The 18,599-nt window shown below is 48.4% G+C and overlaps 1 protein-coding gene across 8 annotated transcripts in view; it reads left to right on the top strand.

The window, feature by feature from the left end:
- Window positions 1–18,599, top strand: part of CASZ1 (castor zinc finger 1) — a 196,890-nt gene that overhangs the window by 154,591 nt on the left and 23,700 nt on the right. For all 8 annotated transcript variants that reach the window (XM_059866819.1, XM_059866824.1, XM_059866820.1 and 5 more), the window contains 7 exons: window positions 1,919–2,759; window positions 5,544–5,612; window positions 9,975–10,065; window positions 12,042–12,206; window positions 14,711–14,883; window positions 15,602–16,470; window positions 18,249–18,390. In XM_059866819.1, the coding sequence (XP_059722802.1) occupies window positions 1,919–2,759; window positions 5,544–5,612; window positions 9,975–10,065; window positions 12,042–12,206; window positions 14,711–14,883; window positions 15,602–16,470; window positions 18,249–18,390 (2,350 nt within the window). The remainder of the gene's footprint in view (window positions 1–1,918; window positions 2,760–5,543; window positions 5,613–9,974; window positions 10,066–12,041; window positions 12,207–14,710; window positions 14,884–15,601; window positions 16,471–18,248; window positions 18,391–18,599) is intronic.

The raw sequence follows: 18,599 nt of genomic DNA, 5'->3' as shown, positions 1-18,599 counted from the left end.
CAGATCCCAGCAGGTGTGGCTTTGTCCCTTGCCTTGCAGGCTCTGGGCGTGTTCTTCACATCGCCTTCCCCCAGAACCACGTACGCAGGGAACCAGTGTAGCAGCACTTCTGCTGCAGTAAAACAGCTATTCCAGGCAATCCTGGAGCAGGAATGTGACCTTCATGGTCTTGCCCATTTAGTGCCCATCACAGGCAGTCTTTTCCTCCATAGAATCCTGTGAAAACTGATTTGTGGGAGCTGATGGCTATTGAACTTCGACTGTGCTCATTGACAGGCTCTTGGTGCACAGAAACACTCTCGTGTACGTGCCTGCCTGTGCAAGTGGCATCCCTGGCTGTCAGATTCCCCACATCTTAGGAATCTTTTGGATCTGCTGACCTGTTCTGTGGCAGCGTCTTGGTGCCTTCCTTTTCCACTGTGTTTCAAGGCTTTGTTTTGAGTGGGACCCGATGCCCAGAGCTTCCCTTGTGCTGCCAGTGTACCTCCCTGTGCTGGCTGCCTGGGAAGGAATGTCCTTGCCCATTAGAGCCAGAGCAAGTGTTGAGTAAAGATGATGAGGGAGGTTTGAAGGACTCCCGCACACAGTAAATCTTTACTCTGCAGGAGAAAGCAAGAGGGAGAGGAGGAGGAGCGCTGTGTCAGGCTGAAGCCTAAACGAGGCCGAGCCGGCGCATCAGAGCAGTCTTTATTTCCTCCTTTACACTGATATTGGGTGACCTCCAGATGTGTGTTCTTCCCATCATGGTGGGCTGTGAAACTGCCTGAGGGAGTAGGGGAGGGAAGAAGGGAGGGAGAGACCCAAGGAAGGACAGCTTTTGCTCATTCTTCCTCCCTTTAATCAAGCTCCGTGAAACTAACCCCTTCCTGCCCCTTCCCCAGCCCGTGCTCCGGAGCACTGGCTTTCTCCCCCTCCCCGGAGCCCACATGAGGACAACAGCTTTCTCTCCTCAGTCTAAATCCTGATGGAGAGAAGGCTGTTCCTATTTTTCACCTGTGTGGACTCTCCCCTTTCCTGGTGTTACTGGAAGCTGTTCCTGGCTGCTTGAGGGGCTGCCTGTAGGTTTCCATAGCATTCACTGGACTGTGGCCCTTTTCCACATGGCAAGTAGTAGCTGTCCATTTACAGGAATTGAGGTGGAAGAGAGAAAGCTGAGTGAATCCTTACAAAACTGACAAGGAAGGGAAGGGAAGGACTGCAACAGTGATGGGGAACTGTCCTGTCTTTGTCTTGCCTTCTGCTCTCCTTCCTGCACTCCTCATTGCCAGGTTTCTCGTGCACACAGCCTTTGCTGCTCTTCCCCTGCCTTGATTCATCTCCACCTCTGCTGCTTTCCTCCTCTCTGCACTGTTCTGCCCTCCTCCTGCTCCACCCCACACATTGCCTTGCCCATCTCCCTTATCCATTTCACACCATTCTGTCCTGCCTGCTCTCAGCCCTGCTTGCTCTTCACCAACACACACAGCATTTTCACATGGGTTTTCCCCCTTACACATGCTGCCATCTATCCTCTGTGCACCTCCTTCCATACACAAATACACACAAGGACAGATCTGTACAAACCTTGGCATATTGGCATTGGTCTCACTTCCAGTAAAATTACTTTTTCTTCATATTAGGCCAAGGCAAGAGTGCAGAGACATTTATGAAACTTTGTTTAATGTACTGAAAAGCCATCGGCTAGAACATTTAGGAAATTGATTTTCCTGGCATTGATGAACTCTTTTTATTTTACCCCAGTATTAATTACTTTTTTTTTAAACAAATTAATTTAAGAGTCATAAAACCTAACAAGTGAGCCAAACGTCAGTAGATCATGTTCCCCTCTCCCCTTCCTCCCCCCCCACTACAAGTGCTGGTATGGGAGGAGAAGGAAAATCAGTGCCTTGTGTGACTCTCTCCTCTGCTCTCGCTGCAGGGGAAGCTTCATCACTGCGGGATTACGCCGCCACCACCATGAACGAGTTCCTGGGCATGTTCGGCTACGACGACCAGAACATGCGGGACGAGCTGGCCCGCAAGATCAGCTTCGACAAGCTGAACGCTGCTACCTCAGAGGCCGCGGCCGCTGCTGCCTCCCTCCCCGGCGAAGATGCCATGAGCAAACGAGCCCGCTTCTCCAAGTACGAGGAGTACATCCGCAAACTGAAAGCTGGAGAGCAGCTCTCGTGGCCCATGCACTTGGCCAAATCTGAGGAGCTGGGCTCCAAGCTGGGGAAAGAGCCGTCCTCAGTGCTGGCACAGCCCATTCGTGTGCCAGGTCCAGACGCCTCCATGCTGACGGAGACCAAAGCCACTATCCTGCCACTGCCCTCGCCCAGCAGTTCCCAGATGCAGGGCCTGATGTCACGGGCCTCCAAGTATGACTTCTTCATTCAAAAGCTGAAGACGGGTGAGAGCATTAGGCCACAAAATGGCAACACTTACAAGAAGGCCTCCAAGTATGACCTAGAAAATGTCAAGTACTTGCACCTTTTCAAGCCTGGGGAAGGAAGCCCAGATATGGGAGGAGCCATCGCCTTCAAGACAGGCAAGGTAGGCCGGCCGTCCAAGTATGATGTGAGGAACATTCAGAAGCTTACTCCAGTAAAAGCTCCAGTCCCCAGCCTGGCCCCTGCTTCCCTCACCAGTACCCCCAGCAGCACTCCTGTGGCCGGGCCAGAGCAGTCCATCTCATTGCCATTCAACACTCCTGAGTACCTGAAATCAACTTTCTCCAAGACAGACTCCATCACAACTGGAACAGTCTCTACAGTAAAGTAAGTGTACTCCCACTTTTCTTATCTAAGTACTAGTGGGGGATCATACCATAAGTCTGTGTGTGATTCAGTGAGCAATTCCAAGTTCTTACCCTGTTAAATACTGCATTGTTCACAGGATGGTTCTCTTTGCTCTCTGTCCAAGTGTCTGCTCCTCTTTTATACCTTACATCTCTATTTACCTGGTCTGCACTAAGGCTGTGATCTGCCATCAGCAGTTATAGCCATGAATCTGGAGTCCAATAGCTCCTGAGTTCATATGTTAAAAGGAAAGAGGAGGGAACGTGGTGCTGCTAGCACTCTTAAGGTCAAGGTTGGAACTACATTATTTTCTTCTCCCTCTGGTTTCCCAGGTATCTGGATGTGTCTGCAGGAGAACCTGATTCTTGTTTCCATTTAACTAAAAGGTGTGACTCTGCTGACTTTACTGTTAGCAAGACGGGGCTTTTTGTTTGTCCCAGAATTTAGAAGACATTTTGGTGCCTAATTCCCATAAATTTCCTTAGGAGTTAGGCATATACCTACTTCTGTGGGGCCAGGCCTGTGTCTTCTCAATTTGCTTACACAAATAGAGGTGATTCAATTACCCCTCAGACTGGGCAAACTCATTAGCCCAATTACCACTAATAACCTCCTGCACATACATTGCCAGCAGTCTCTGTAGGGATGCCGTTGACTGAATGGAGGTATCTGAAGGTCTTGCCAAACCTTGGATTACTTTTTAATGTGCCTTCCAGAGATGGGAGCTGTAGAAGAGACACATATTTATGTCAGGCTGCAGCAGGGAGGAAGGGAGAGACTTCTCTGCTTTCTTGTCATGGTTTGGGTTTACTTGTTTCTCCCTGTGAATCTGGGCTGTTGTGAGCTGTGAATCCATGGGGTCATTTGTAGTAAGTCCAGGGCCTTCTGTCCTGCCCCCTGTGCCATCACACACACCCTACTGCCTGGTCCTCTGATGAGGAAAAAGGCTGTTTCGTGTTTGGTATGTGGACATAGGAGGCCTTGAGCTTGCTTGAATGTTCTTTGCAGTCCCAACAAAGTCTGCATCACCCACTTTCCCTGCTTCCCCATGTGGAAGGCAGAGCCATGTAACGATACCTGTCTGCCATGTGAAATGGTTGTTTATCACCTGCCTGCAGACAGATGGGGAGCTCCATGGTAAAGGTGTATGGGAAAGAATAGAGGATTATTAACATCTGCATCTGCTCAGGATGCTCAGAGTCTGCTCAGGATGAACCTGTATGTGCTACAGATGACAGGCAGGGACTCCTGTTACTAAAAAACACAGAGGTGTAAATATTCCTGTAGACTCAGCGCCCTGTTGTGATGGGTGACTTGGTCCGAGACTCTGTGCCTGAAGTGTCTTGAGAGCATTCAGCTGCTTGGGGCTCAGTTGCCATCCTAGAGCTGTGCCTAAAGGCACAAGCAAGATAAGTAAGCCTCTTATCTGCTGTGGTGTTGCACTGGGATCCCAGTTTGTTTTTCTTTCTCTTGCTTGTTTTCCCACCTCTTGCCAGATGTGGGTTTGCCAGCACCATGGTGAGCCTTCCTTTGGCCACAGGACTTCCTCAGCCAGGGCATCATGATGGGGCTGCAGCTGGAGTGGAGGTGACCATGGTCTTCAACCTGGCACTTCCTGTGTCCTGATCACACACTGCAGTACAGAATGGGCTCTGGTCCTTCTCCTTCAGGCTACTCACTAGATAGAGGCTTCCATGATGAAAGGCAGCAGCCCATTAACTGTGCTGGTGAAGGAAGTGCTGACTGCAGTATCTGGGCTGTGGCTTCCCATTCCCAGTCCCCACTGGGTTCAATAACCTGGCAGGAATTACCCTTTACTCTCACACATCTGCACATACACCCTTGCCATGGGTTTAAACTCTCTTGGATCCAATGCCATTAACCTGCCCTGAACTCGTCTACCTTCACGTGAGCTCTGTGCGAAAGTGTCCTTGTTTAAACCAGGGTGCAGAGCTGCAAGGAGGCTGAGTGGAGGCTGGGCACGGGCAGAGCACACAGAGAAGATGGTGTGCAGCCTGTCTGGAGGTGCATTGAGATGGCCCTATCACTTGGGTAGGCTGGAGTCGGGCCCTGCATCTGATTTTCCCTCTTCCTGAACTCACTAAGGATGTTATTTTTATCTGCTTCCTAACAATGTAAAATAATCCAGGTTTATGTGACAGTTGGGGTGGTTTTCTCATTGATTAAAATACATAATCTGTCCGTTAGAGTTTTGGAGTCTCTATGAACCAAAGAGGCATTTTAAGGCCCCATTCAGGGGCTGGAGCCACTGTTCCAGTGCTGGTCACAGAGCAGCAGGGCTGCTGGCCACAGGGAAATGGGCAATAGCTCACAGCGTGGCTGGGAGAGAGACTTCTCCTGCAGCTGAGCCAGGGGCAAAGCTTCTGTGCACACAAGGGCAGCACTGCCAGGTGCCTCAGAGAGGTGATTGCGTGTGGCCATCACTTTTTTGTATAGGCATTTTTTCTGTAGAAACAGGTTTTTGTGGTTGATATTCTCACTTTCTCCAACAAACTGCTCTGAATCCTGCAAAGAGGGAACCTGCAGGAAGGGTGGTAGACAGCCTATGTCTACCTTTCGCTGGGAAAAGAAGGTACAGGATTTGAAGAGCAAAGGGGGGGGAATTTAAATTTATGGGTGTCTTTGCTGGTACCCTTCCCCGGGCCCTCTCTCCTGATCTGTCAGCGGTGTGTGAGAGAAACAAGGAGTTTAAGCTGTGCCCTGTTCCTGCTAACCAGCTCTGCCCTGTGTGTCTCCCATTAGGAATGGATTACCCACTGACAAACCAGCCGTCAGCGAAGACGTAAATATTTACCAGAAGTATATTGCCAGGTAGGCAAAACTTTTGACTTTGCTGGGGAGAGGACTGGGAGTAAGAAGATGGAGAGGTGGTGGGAGAGACAAGGTCTTGTCTGGATCAAGTGTTTAAACCAGACATTGGCACTTCCATTTCCCGTGTCGTCTGTACTTGCTCTGTCCCCCTGCCTGGGAGAGCAGTAGCTGTGAGAGGTACACAGTCACGCCAAGAGCATGCTTGGCTCCCTGGAGCTGTTAGACTTTGTGACAAATAGTGGAAAACTGCTTCACTGAAGAAGCCCAGGATTTAAATGGGAGTTCTGGCTCTTGGCTGTTGTTCTTTCTGTCCACGCCTTTTTCCCCTACCATGTCTGCAGCAGGCAAGCAGAGAGCATCTCAGCTCCAAGAATCTAGGCCGGAGAGATTCGCAAGTGACTTGAGTTTAGGGAGCTCTTGGCGTCAACATGGGATGTTTGTCTTAGAAAATTTCTGCAGCTCATTTTTTTGAGAAATCCTCATGGAATCAGGTGCAGAGTAGGGCACCTTACCACAGCTGTGGGCATGCTTAGGTCAGGACAGTGATGCTGAGAGGAAGCCCAAGGCTGTGGTGGTGGGACAAAGTGAGTAATGCCACAAGAGCAGAGGGACAGAGGAGATGATTGCATAACACCTGCTGGTTTAGCTCATGGCAGAAAGGGTCCATCAGGCTCTGCCCCCAGCCGGTCGAATCCTCCATCGGTAATGTGAGAAGGCTCCCAACAAAAGCCCCTTATACCCAGACAGACACGAGGGAAGCAAGCAAATGCTTCTCTCCAGGGAAAAAATTGCAGGGTTTGGTCCCAGCAGCACTTGGGCACTTATTAATGAAAGGGGAAGGCAGTGTGTACTGTGCTTTCCTACCTTAACAGAGCCCACAGAGAGTCTCCTTGTGGGAGTCAGTCAGCTGCTAGGAAAGTAAAGGGAACACTTTGGCAGGGAAAAAGAGTGGGAACAGCACTCTCCGAGCTCAAGAGTGGAACGACAAGTGACTTAATTTCCTCCCTTTTGCCCAAATCCCAGATGTAGGAGAAGGGGGCAGAAAACCCCATGGGAAGAGAGGGCAGTTGTGCCACCACAGGCAGCTCCTCAAGCAGCAATGCCTCAAGTGCATGTGGGAATTGACTGCCTCGAGGGACAGTACAGTAGTCGAATATATAGAATATAGGAAGAAAAACAGGGGTTTAAGCTCATGTGCTGTGTTTGTTTACCTTTATCCCAGGTCCAGAAGGAGCAGCATCCTTTTATTTCTGAGATTGCAGGAATTGTAGGAATTGCAGTGGGAGAGGAGGTGGCACCTTTCTGTCCCCCGTTCCCCTCTCAAGTAGAGAACTGTAAACACTTCAGCCACATCCACTGCTTTTGGAGCTGTGCAAGCCCCTTTCCCTGGGTCAGGCAGGTAGCTGAGAGAGGATTGTGAGCTACCTCAGGGACACCACATCCTGCTTAAAAGGCTCCGCAAGCCACCCGTTGCCAGCACAGCCACTTCCCTTCAATTTACACACATTTAAAAAAACAGTTTAAAGCCTTAAAATCAAGGGGTGGGGGGAGAAGAGACACAACACTCTTATGTCTGTACTGCATAATTAGCTTAATGAGTTTGCCAAAGCCACTGCCAAAAGCTGCCCAGGGATAATCCATTCTCTCACACAACAAAACAAAACCTCTTACTTAGCTAGTTTGGGATGGGTTGTTTTTCCCCCTCCTCCTCCCTGTATATTTATAATTAAAAAAAAAAAGACCACAGAAAAAATTATTATTATTATTATTAGTGCCTCAGCAGATGGTGCTTCTGGCAGCACTTGCTTAAATATTTATTTCTGTGTGGGTTTCCTCCCCCCTTGTAATTGGGGTGGGTTTTTTTTTCTTCTTTCACATCATCGTTACAGAGTAATGAGTCTGTAAACACTCTCTAAGCATGCTGACTTCTTTATTTATTATTTTTATTATTATTTATTTATCAACTCTTGCCAGATCAAGACTTTCTGGCAAAAGAAAAAAAAGGTGAAACGATTAATGTGAAGGAAGAGGGAGTGGGTTGTTCTTGTGCAATTGCATCTATGTGTCTGTATTGACAACTTAGGAGTTTGGATTTGTATATCAGTGTGATAAGCTGGTCTGTGAGTTTCTTGTTTCAGGTGTGTGTGTTTGTGTCTGTTCATGTGCATGGTAAATTGTGGGTACGTTCAAGTCAGTTCAGGGGTGTGGATGTACTGTAGAGTGTGTGCATGTAAATGTGTGTGTGTGTATGCATGTAAGTGTGTGGTGTGTGTAAGCTTTCCTGTTATGAAAAACCTAAACAGATGCTGCGCTTTAAAAATTAATAGCTTTGAACTGTTTCAAGTGTCAGAAGAAACACAGGATAATATAACCCTTTAGGAGCCCAACCTTGCACACTGAAGGAGGAGAATTTCCCCTTTGTGCTGGGTTTGCCACTTCCCTCCTTCCCCCAGCACACGGCCTGATGGAACACTTGTTTCTCCCTTCCTGTGCTGTAGACACTACACACACCTTTCCGTGGCACATGGTAAGGAGGATAGGAGTTGGAAGTGCTGGAGTACTTGTTTAGCTGTTGTTTTTCAAACTGAGCCCATGTGTTATTCCTGCTAGGGTGCTTCAAATAACTCATGTCCTGGAGTCAGATCTTGTTGGTGCCTGGCCCTTCTTTTACTCCAGCTAGTATCTCTGGTCACTTTGCATCCTCATTTTTGGTAATAATTTGAACTGCTTTGTATTTGTCAGCAAGGTCTGTATAATCCTCCTCTCTGCCTGGCCTGCACCACAGAGGTCTGCAGCCCTGCACAGCCCTTTTCTCTTTTTTCCCCATCACATCAGTGGAATAGAGAGGAAGCTTCCCACAGGGCACTTTCTTTCCTTGAAGAGCTGCTGGTGGTGCTGCTGACATAAAGCCCTGGACTAGCAGGACCAGTTGGTTACCTGTGCTGTGGACCCTCATGTCCCTGGTCAGTGCCACGGTGGCTCTGGCAGCCGCCCTGGACAAGCTGAGCAGTCACCAAGGCGTTGAGCAGGAATCTCTTCCTCTGCTCTCAGTTCCACACCTTTGTTTGTGCAGCCAGCCCTGCTGTTTGCCTTGTGGTTTCTTTCTTCTCTGCTGCTGAGGTTTGTTCTAGTTTCTCAATCACCTGTTCTGACGTGGTCCTGATTTCCTGCAGTATTTCTTCTCCTTCCCCAGGGAAAGGCATGTCTGCTCCTGGCATCTGTCCCTGTCTCCCTTTGTGAATGCTGAGGCAAAGAAGTCATTTAATTTTTTAGCAATGTCTATCTTTTCTGTCAATTAAGTCCCCTTTCCATCTCCTAGAGGCCCTGCTGTCTCCACAGTTGACCTCCTCTTCTTTACTGTGCTTCAGAAATGGCTTATTTAGTATTGCTTTTCATCCAGACTTTTTCTATCCCATAGCCTCGCATTACCTCACCTTACTATGATCTGTAATCTTCCCTGCTCCTGCCCGATTCCTCAGTTGCCCCAGGACACCCTCACTCCTCTCATTTTCCTTTTTTATCTGTTGCCCTTCCTCATTTCTTTCCCATGCCCTTTATCATATGCACTCCTGCTGTGTTTAGCACTTAAGTGACGTGAGGAACCTTTGAGGAACCTTTGAGCAGATGGTACTTTATCTTTGAATGCTTCCCCTCTGAGTCCCCTTCTCTCCACTGCTTTTCCCTTTCAAGCTCTTCTAGGGTCCTCTAGAATATACACAAGGGAGTTCGTTGCACTGATTACCCCATTACTGGATCATCCCTTTGTGGCAATTCCTGGTGTGTCTGTCAGTCAATAAATTCTGCATACTGACTGTTTGTATGTAGGTATTACACGACATTTTTGTCTTTCTGGTCTTTTTTGCCACCCTGTACGTCAGGAGTTTCAGCTTTGCTGTATGCAGCTTTTCTGATATCCTACTAGGTGGGCTTATACTTAAAATTTAGAATCCATATTTGCCCAACATTTATTTGTCTCCTTCTGTCACGGGAGGTTTCTGAAACTTGCTGGTGTGGTATGTAAACTCTATTCTAGAATTGTGTGGTGTTTAGTTCTAGGAATCCTCCTTCCTTATGCTTCCCCAAGTAAACAACTTAGATAACGGAGAGGAATTTCAAGGGGAAAGACAGATTAGGGATGTACAGGACCTGAGTGATCCGGCTCAAGAAGCACCTTTAAATAGTGACAAATAAGCAAGGGAAGGCGCAAGGGTCACCATCCTTGGAAGGGATAAAGGAGGTGGGGTTTAATGCCATAAACATGTGAGATAAAGGCAGGAACGAGACTTAGTTTATTTGTACTTTGCTTACAGCCATTGCTGCCAGGACAGTGGTTTATTGTCTCTCCCTCTCTCCTGTCTGCAGGTTCTCTGGCAGTCAGCACTGTGGACACATACACTGCGCCTACCAGTACAGAGAACATTACCACTGCCTCGACCCCGAGTGCAACTACCAGGTAGAGCAACGCTCAGAGCAGCAGCACGTCCTCCCGTGCTTTCCTCTCACATGCATGCACATTCCTTTTCACTTTGCATGTTCTGAATGTAACAGAACTTCATTTTGCTCCCATTTAACTCAATCTAATACCATTTAACCAAACTCAGACCTCTACAATGAGGAGCCAAATATAGATCAGCTCAAGTCAGTGGGAGCTACTCCACATTTATATCAGTGAAACACCAAGAGCATAAACTGTGCCTGAAACTAGGGAATGCTGATCTGTTAGTCTGTCTCTTTCCCTCCTGCTGCCCGAGTGACTTTCTAGCTGCAGTATCTGCAACAAAACACCCAGTAAGACCAGCAGCAGTGTGGGATCTGTGGGGAAGGCGCGGGGGTAGGAGTGATGCTGTAATTGCTGGGAGAATTGCCAGGGTATGCACGTCAAGCCAGCAGGTCACGTGCTGTGTTTGTTTACTCTTATCCCAGGTCCAGAGTTTGACACTGGCATTTCTGTGGTCAGGCTGATGCGTGAGCAGGAATCCCAGAGTTTGCCTCTGCCGTGCAGCAGGCACAACTTCAGCCCTGCCCTAGGAGACCTTTGGGTCTCACGGGGATGAGCCTGACCACAGCAGAGGAAGTTGATCTGGAGCTGCTGGGCTTGGCTGTGGGTTTCTATTGATCAATAGAGTTTCTCTCCGGGATGCACGCACTGGTCCTTCCAGCCCAGCATCAAGTAATCAAGATGAGTCTCTCCCAACTGTGACACAGATATCCCTGCTCCAGAAAGAGAGAAACACAAAGGATGGAAAAACAGAAAAACCTATTATTATGATTGGCCTCATGATTATTTCCTAAGGAGTCTGGAAGCTGCTTGCAAAGGAGCTGTCTGGTCTCGCAGGGAATAAGGATTTAGGCTGCTTTTTAAAATGCAAATTATTTTATGGCTGAGATATATTTTAGAATAAGTAACGCTTTGTAATAAGTGGGCACAAATTAACAATGATTGGCAATAGCAATCCTGTATGTATGCCCTGGGAAATCATGGCTCCAGCCTCCAAGGGATTTCTGTTGAAATCTATATCCATATATTCCCGTGCCAATACCAATGAGATTGATCAGGATTGATATTATAGGAGGAAAGAGTGGAAGTGATAATCATTTGTTTCCTATGAGGCAGACTAGAAAAGTTGTTAAACATTAGAATACAGGCCTTTTCAATTACTGCTCAAAATAAATGGATATTGATTTCTTTTAAAAAAATCAGATTTACTTTCTCACCTTCAGTGGTAAATATTGATGTCTGTGGGAAATAGAAATAAAAAGCTTCATTTTAAAGGCACTTAGCCTGCTCTGACAATGGGGTACCCCTTCATTGCTTCAAGACAGAGTTTGAAAAGGATATTCTGGTCATACAGATTTAGGTCTGAGCTCTATTTTTCTGTAGAAAAGCATCTTTTTCTGTGACTTGAAGAAAGTCTTGTGTCCCTGTTTTCCTGTGTTCTAGGGGACGCAAGAGACTTAGAATGGAAGGACAGTGTAAAAGAGCAAAGGGTTTTTCCGATTTTTAGTCCAACATGAATGTGGCAGCCAGTGTCTTGCTAACCACTACAGTGAGTGACTTGGAAGCTTGGCTTAGTTGCTTGTAGGCTGTTCAGTTCACTGGTTTGCTTTCTAACTATAGCACTTCTTGAGATAGTAGCAGCTAAAATTATGTTAGAAGACCTGCAGTCTTAAAGCTGCAGGGAACAGATTCTGGGCATCACCCCAGTGTCATGTTTACTCTAGAACTTGTGTATTTACTTTCCCTTTACCAAGAAGATGCATGCACACAACTCCTCTTTAATCTGATTCTCTTGGGGTGATTACTGCCAAGCTTTCAACTCCTGGTCCCCATAAGTTTATTAACAACAACAAAAGACACCCACCCTGCCCCAGGATGGCTCACCCACTGGCATCATGCGTGTCTCACTGTCTGTGTCCGTATCTCTGCAGAGATTCACCAGTAAACAGGATGTGATTCGGCATTACAACATGCACAAGAAACGCGATAACTCCCTGCAGCACGGCTTCATGCGCTTCAGCCCCCTGGATGACTGCAGCGTGTACTACCACGGCTGCCACCTGAACGGGAAGAGCACTCACTACCACTGCATGCAGGTGGGTGTGCCTCTGCTGAGCGCAGGAGCCGCGGCCGAGCCGGCTCCTGGGGGGCTGTGAGCATTCCCGGCCGCCCGGCGCCCTCTTGTCAGAGAGCATGGGGCTGGCCTAAGCCAGAGGGGGACAGTCAGAGCCTCTCTTGCTCCTTCTGGTTCAGGAGCCTCGCTGACAAGTCTGTGCCCTGTGCTCGCTGCGCTTGTCGTGACGAGCACTGGGAAGGGCAAAGGGAAGCCCCATCCTCAGTTTTCAGAAGCCTTGTCCATGCAGTGAGGCAAAGCAGGTCCCAAGGTCTTGGACTTATCGAAGCAAGTCCCATTCTCTGAGACTCAGGAACTTCTTTAATGCCAGTGCACTGTCTCTACTCAAATCTGATCTGTCCCTACCTTGAAACCAGACTTTCCTGTGGCACATCTGCCCTTTAGCATTGGGTTAATTTCCTCCATAATCAATTTCTAAAGTAATTAAACCTTAATGTCACATATCGGCACTTAACATCCCTGGTTCTCCGTGTCCTTTGCCAGTGGCATTCATGTGTGGTGTAGGCTGAGAGCTGTGTTCCAGGGGCAGCCAAGCTTCAGCAGCAGTGTAGCCAGAGCTGGAGCTGCTGCCCAGATGTCACTGTGATGCCTTCACTGTTCTAGACATGAACACACCACATTGTTTGGGTCTTACCCTGATCATTCCTCAGGTTCAATGGTTTGACGTGTACTCATTTTAGTAGAATTGTGGCCTAAACCATTGCCCTGAAAATGTGCAGTTACAAGCAGAGTGATCAGCCAACCCTTGGTGACAGATTTTCTGGTCTGAAAAGTCAGGCTCACTTCCTGACCTGTCCCAGCAGTTTAAGACCCCAGTTAAAGTCACAAGGCCTTAATCACATGTTTAAATGCTTTTCTAGGATAGACTTCAGCATATGTTTTACTTGAAGCTTTCTGAAGTCAATGGGGCTTAAGCACGTACTTAAATGTTAGGCATGCACTCAAGTTCTGTCCTGAATAGGGACTGGTTGAAGCATGTGCTTGCAGCATTTGATAAATTGGGAATTTCATGTGTCTTTCTCCTAAGGACTTTTTCTGTTACCACTTCCATAATATTGATTATTTAGTTTCTTCAGTTGAGCAGGACGAGATTTGCTTGATTTTTTTTTTTTATAGTACAAGGAGTGTTTTCACAGCCTTAAGCTGCTCTGAGTTCAAGTAGAGACCCTCACTTGCACAGCTATATATGGCTAATTCCATCCTGTGCCCACTGTCTTCCAGTAAAGTCATGCCCATGTAAGCAGTGCCTTACAGAAAAGGTGTCAGAATATAAACTCCCAATTAAAGAAAATACTGCTTAAATGGCAGAATTTGTGCCATCCATCACATGGGGTTTTTTTCTTTATGTCCATAATTGGTGTGGATAAAATTCAGTTAGTTGTTTATATAAACTGACATTTTTTTAGGCTTTCGCACCAAGAGCTGCATTGCAAATTATTCCTAAGGACGCTTTTGTTTAATTCTTTTTTTTAATGCCATGCAGGGCCTGTCTTTTTTCAAGGTGTCAGTGTGGCAGTGTGGAGAGAGAGAGGCTCTTTTATATTGGAAATAGCTGGAGATCCTTTTTATTTTTTTCTCCGGGTATTTGTCATGGGTTTTGTTATTGCCTGTTTGAATCAACCTGGGCTGAACTAAGGGGTGGTGTTTTCCTTCTCTTCATTTCTGAGATGGTGCAGGCATTGGCACATGTTGTGCTAGAAGAAAAGAAAAAAAATCCTCCCTCAGCAGGGCTGAGGACGTTTTCAGATTCCAGTGGGTTTTTACTCAATATGGCAAAGTTGCCCCGCTTTGCCCAGAGGAAAGCAGGTTTTCAGCATTCCGTCCTCATCACAGCATTCTCATTCACTGCACAAGTTTAAAATTACTGAAGTGGGAGTCTTGAACAGTGACAGGGAAAAAAAGTCACCAGTTTGCTAAAATCAGCTGAACATGGGGTTTAAGATTTGCTAGAATGAAACCATTTATTACAAGATCAAAACACTGGTTGGCCTCATGTTGCACCAGCATGCCTGACCTCCCAGAAGGACTAGAGAAGTAAATAACTTATTCCTGCTCAATTTTGTATTCCCCAAATAGATGAAATCCTGCTTTGTTCTGTGCCACTCCAAGATAACAAAAAACAACAGTATCTGTTCGTGTTCTGTTCTCTTTAAGAGCAGAACCCTACTAACTGCTTCCCCAAGCAGGCATGATTACCTGGAGCTGGTATTTTATCCCTCCAGTCCTCCCTTTTTTCTTACTGGTTCATACCCAGAGAGTTGGTTTGTGTTTGGTTTTTTTTCACAACTGCTCTATGCTCTATCAGTCTTTAGATTGGGAATTAAAGTGATGACTTAATACCCCTAGGAGAAGCACACAAATGGAACTATTAAATGTACGTGTGCTACCCATGTATTTATTGCTGCTGGTAATAATGTCAGGCTGTTAAACCGCTGTGCTGATGACTCCTCTTTGGGCCTGGGGTAGGTGGGTTGTAACAAGGTCTATACAAGCACCTCTGATGTGATGACCCACGAGAACTTTCACAAGAAGAACACGCAGCTCATCAACGACGGGTTCCAGCGGTTCCGTGCCACGGAGGACTGCGGCACTGTGGAATGCCAGTTCTACGGGCAGAAAACCACTCACTTCCATTGCAGGTGAGACAGCAGGGATGGGGAGGAGTCCTGCCTCAGAGCTCTGTGGTCTGTTTGCCTCCTGCCAAGTCCCGAGTATGCACAGGGACTTGATTTGCCCTGCTGTGACCTTCTCGGTATTGCTTCTGGGAGAGCTCAGATACCAGAGTAGATGTGAGTTCCAGGATTGTGCCACAGACCGCTCTGAAGGCAGGAGTATGATCTGAGGAGAGGATACCCGCTAGAAAACAGAGCCTAGAATAATTTGGGAAAGAGACCACAGTGCTCTTCAGAGTGCAGCCGTAGGCCATTAATACACTGCTAATGGGACTTCCATAGTAGGGTTCTTTCCAGCCAGCTCATCCCTTTTGGGGCCAGACTTAGCCTTCTACGCAGTACACAACTGCTCTTCCACTGATTTTTAGGTTTTCAGGAAGAGTAGAAAACCACAGTTTGTACCTTAGTCCCCTTTATCTGCTGTTTTGTTGGAACTTTTAATGGAGGGTGCCTGTATTCCCATGTTCCTGTGGCAGTTCCAGAGAGTGGAGTGAGCTTCCCAGCTCTCCCACATGGCAGCAAATCTGCTGGCCTGGGTGCCCTAGGTCAGCACACAGACAGCTCCTCAGCTCCTCTGCAGCTGGGGCAGTTGTCTCATTACAGCCCCAGTCCTTGTCCTGGAGGGAGGCGGGAGACAGCAGCTCTGCCATCGCAGCCAACCACCCTCTCCTTGATGCCCTTGCAGGAGACCTGGGTGTACATTCACCTTCAAGAACAAGTGTGACATTGAGAAGCACAAGAGCTACCACATCAAAGATGATGCCTATGCCAAGGATGGCTTCAAGAAGTTCTACAAGTACGAGGAGTGCAAGTATGAGGGCTGTGTCTACAGCAAGGCCACCAACCACTTCCACTGCATAAGGGCAGGCTGTGGTTTCACCTTCACCTCCACCAGCCAGATGACTTCCCATAAACGCAAACATGAGCGCCGGCACATCCGGAGCTCAGGAGTGCTGGGCCTGCCTGCCTCACTCCTGGGCTCCAAGGATAATGAGCAAGAGGAGTCCAGTAACGATGACCTTATTGACTTCTCTGCCATGAGCTCCAAGAACTCCAGCCTGAGTGCCTCCCCGACCAGTCAGCAGTCTTCCGTTTCTCTCATCGTCCCAGCTGCACCCTCCTCTGCGGCTGAGCTTGCTTCCTCACAGGCCGCCAAGTCTGCCAACAGCATGACACCAGCCACGAAGATCTCTGGCCTGCTTTCCCAGGCTCTTCCTAGCAATATACCCTTGGCCCTGGCACTCTCCAACTCAGCACTTCCTGGAACAGCTGGATCCTTCTTCCCCATCATCCCCAGTCGGGTCTCTACACCACTTCCTGCCAGCTCGGCTAATCTGATGACCGCTGGTTCTTCTGGCACCAATCCAGCATCATCGGCTCCTACAGATTCCTCATCCCAGGCAGTTTCAGGATCTGGCGAGCCAGTGGCTACTTCTTCGCCTGCTCCAGCAGCCTCTATAATGGAAAGGATCTCTGCTAGTAAGGGATTAATCTCTCCTATGATGGCCAGGCTGGCAGCAGCTGCACTCAAGCCTTCTGTGGCACTTGAAGCAGGTGAGTTACCTCATCAGTTGTGATAGTGGTGGGAGGCAGAGCAGTGCCTGGTGGCTTGGAGGAAAGTGAATAAGAAGCCACCCAGTTGCCCATGAGACTGCAGTTGGGAAGGGGGTAGAAAAAGAAAATTGATGGGAGAGTGAATTTGGTTGTGTCTAATTAACCCTTGAGGAAGGCAGTCTTGCCAAGGTTTCCTGTAGGGGCTGACTATGCCCTCATGGCCAGAAGAGAGGCAAGAAACATTTCTGCCCATGGGTAGGCTCTTACCAGAGCTGAATAGCGTTGCCATGTGTAATTGGTTACAGGCTGAAAAGAGAGAGGCACTCTATTGAAAATAGAAATTAAGAAAAAATACCTCAGCCAGTACTTGCAGGCTCTACTGAGACTGTATCAAGCTTTAGCTAGGCCCGGTACTCACAGTCCTGTGCCCATGGCCAGTTGTTTTCCAGATCTGGGGGCTGTTCTGTGCTTCGTCTTTGTTGTCCCAGCTGTGGGTTTGGGGATAGTGTAGGTACAGTCCACAAACGGGACGTCCTTTTTGGTCAGTTCCTGCAAGCTGTGCTCCCCCCTCCCTGCGCTACCCGAGCGGTGAAAGGTGGGAAGGGGCAGTCCCCTGGGGCAGCCCAGCGCTCTCCCCGCTGCAGCCAGGCCTGGGCAGGGCGCGGCTCGGTCCCAGCGCCGGCAGAGGGATGTGGGGCCGGGCCGGGCCGGCTGAGCCTGGCAGGCCCCGCGGCGCTGGGCCGAGCGCGGCCTGCCCCGGCCTCAGGAGCAGCGGGGGAGTAGGAGGAAGCGATCTGATTAAAGAGGGAGGGGAACCTTCACATACTTTTAAAATTATTGTTTGAAAAATTGTTTTCTAAAGCAGAGAAAGGTCATTGAGGGAACTGTTTTCCTTTATTTTTTAATAAAATGCCACTTGCTGTCTGAGAAGCAGCTCGCCGTCAGCTGTACTGCCGGAGGATAAATTAATATTTTAGTCACTTGGGGATTGTGGAAAAAAGCTCTGCAGACATGTTTCTGTCAGCAACTTTTTTTCCCTCCTTTTTTCTTTGCTGTTTTTCCTAAATTTTTTGCTTTGATTTGTTCTCTTTCGTCCCTCCCCCCCACCCTCCCTCCTTTTTTCCTCTCCTCCTTTAATATTAATTTTTCTTCCACGGGCTCGGCACTAAGCCTCCTCCCGAAAAAGGCGCATTCCCCGTTTTTGCGGGGACACGGGGCGGGCGGTGGCAGGAGGCCGCGCGGTTTGCGCCGGTCCCGTCGCTGTCGCCTCGGATCGTCCCGGCGGGGCAGATGCTCCTGCTGGGCCAGCGCTGTCGCCACGGCAACGCTGGGACTGGGGACGAGCAAGGGGGCTTGACTAGCAGTCGAAAGCTGCCACATTGCCTCAGCATTAACAGAGTCTTTAATAAACGCTTAAGAGGCAGCCCCGCAAATTAGTTATGACAGTTTGTGCAGAGAATCAGGTCTCCCCCACGCTCCTTCCGCCCTTCTCCTTTAAAGGGCCCGTAGCCTGGACAACTTTGACATAATTTTGCAATAATTATCACTTGAAGAATTTCCACACTGGAGTGGACGTCAGAACCCATCATGTCAACTTGGCAATAAACGCTGACCAGCAATCCCAGTACTTCCCTCCCCCCCACACTTTTTCTTTGCTTTTTCCACTTAGGCACTGATGCCAGTGATTTAACTTAACTTATTTGCTGTTGCAACCTCATTTTAGACCTATGTTTTCAATTTATTTTTTTGAACTTAATTTCACTGTATTTCTTGAGCAGGTAATGGACAACCAGCACCTTCCGGACGGTTCAATCCAGTCCAGGTGAAGCAGGAACCTGCAGAGGCCATGGGACCGACATCTGCCACCAGTCAGGACCCCTTGCAGGAGCACAGCTTGGACCTGAGTGTCAAGGACCACGGGTGAGAGAAATGGGCAGGCAGGAACACTCAGCACTTCCCAGCATCAGGCTTTGGGACGTTTCCGTACCTATAAATTAAGAGGACACAGCATGCTGGTGAAAGGCAGCTTCACAGTGGTTGAGTTGAGCACCCCAGAACTGGAGGCAGGCAGGCTCACTCTGCTCCCCCTTCTCCAGGTGGTGTTTTTGGCTCACAGGCACCTGCTGACT

This window comes from Haemorhous mexicanus, chromosome 23, assembly GCF_027477595.1.
Source record: "Haemorhous mexicanus isolate bHaeMex1 chromosome 23, bHaeMex1.pri, whole genome shotgun sequence".
Classification (NCBI taxonomy): domain Eukaryota; kingdom Metazoa; phylum Chordata; class Aves; order Passeriformes; family Fringillidae; genus Haemorhous; species Haemorhous mexicanus.
The sequence above is the reverse complement of the archived record's forward strand: the minus strand, read 5'-3'. Positions and strand labels throughout refer to the sequence as shown.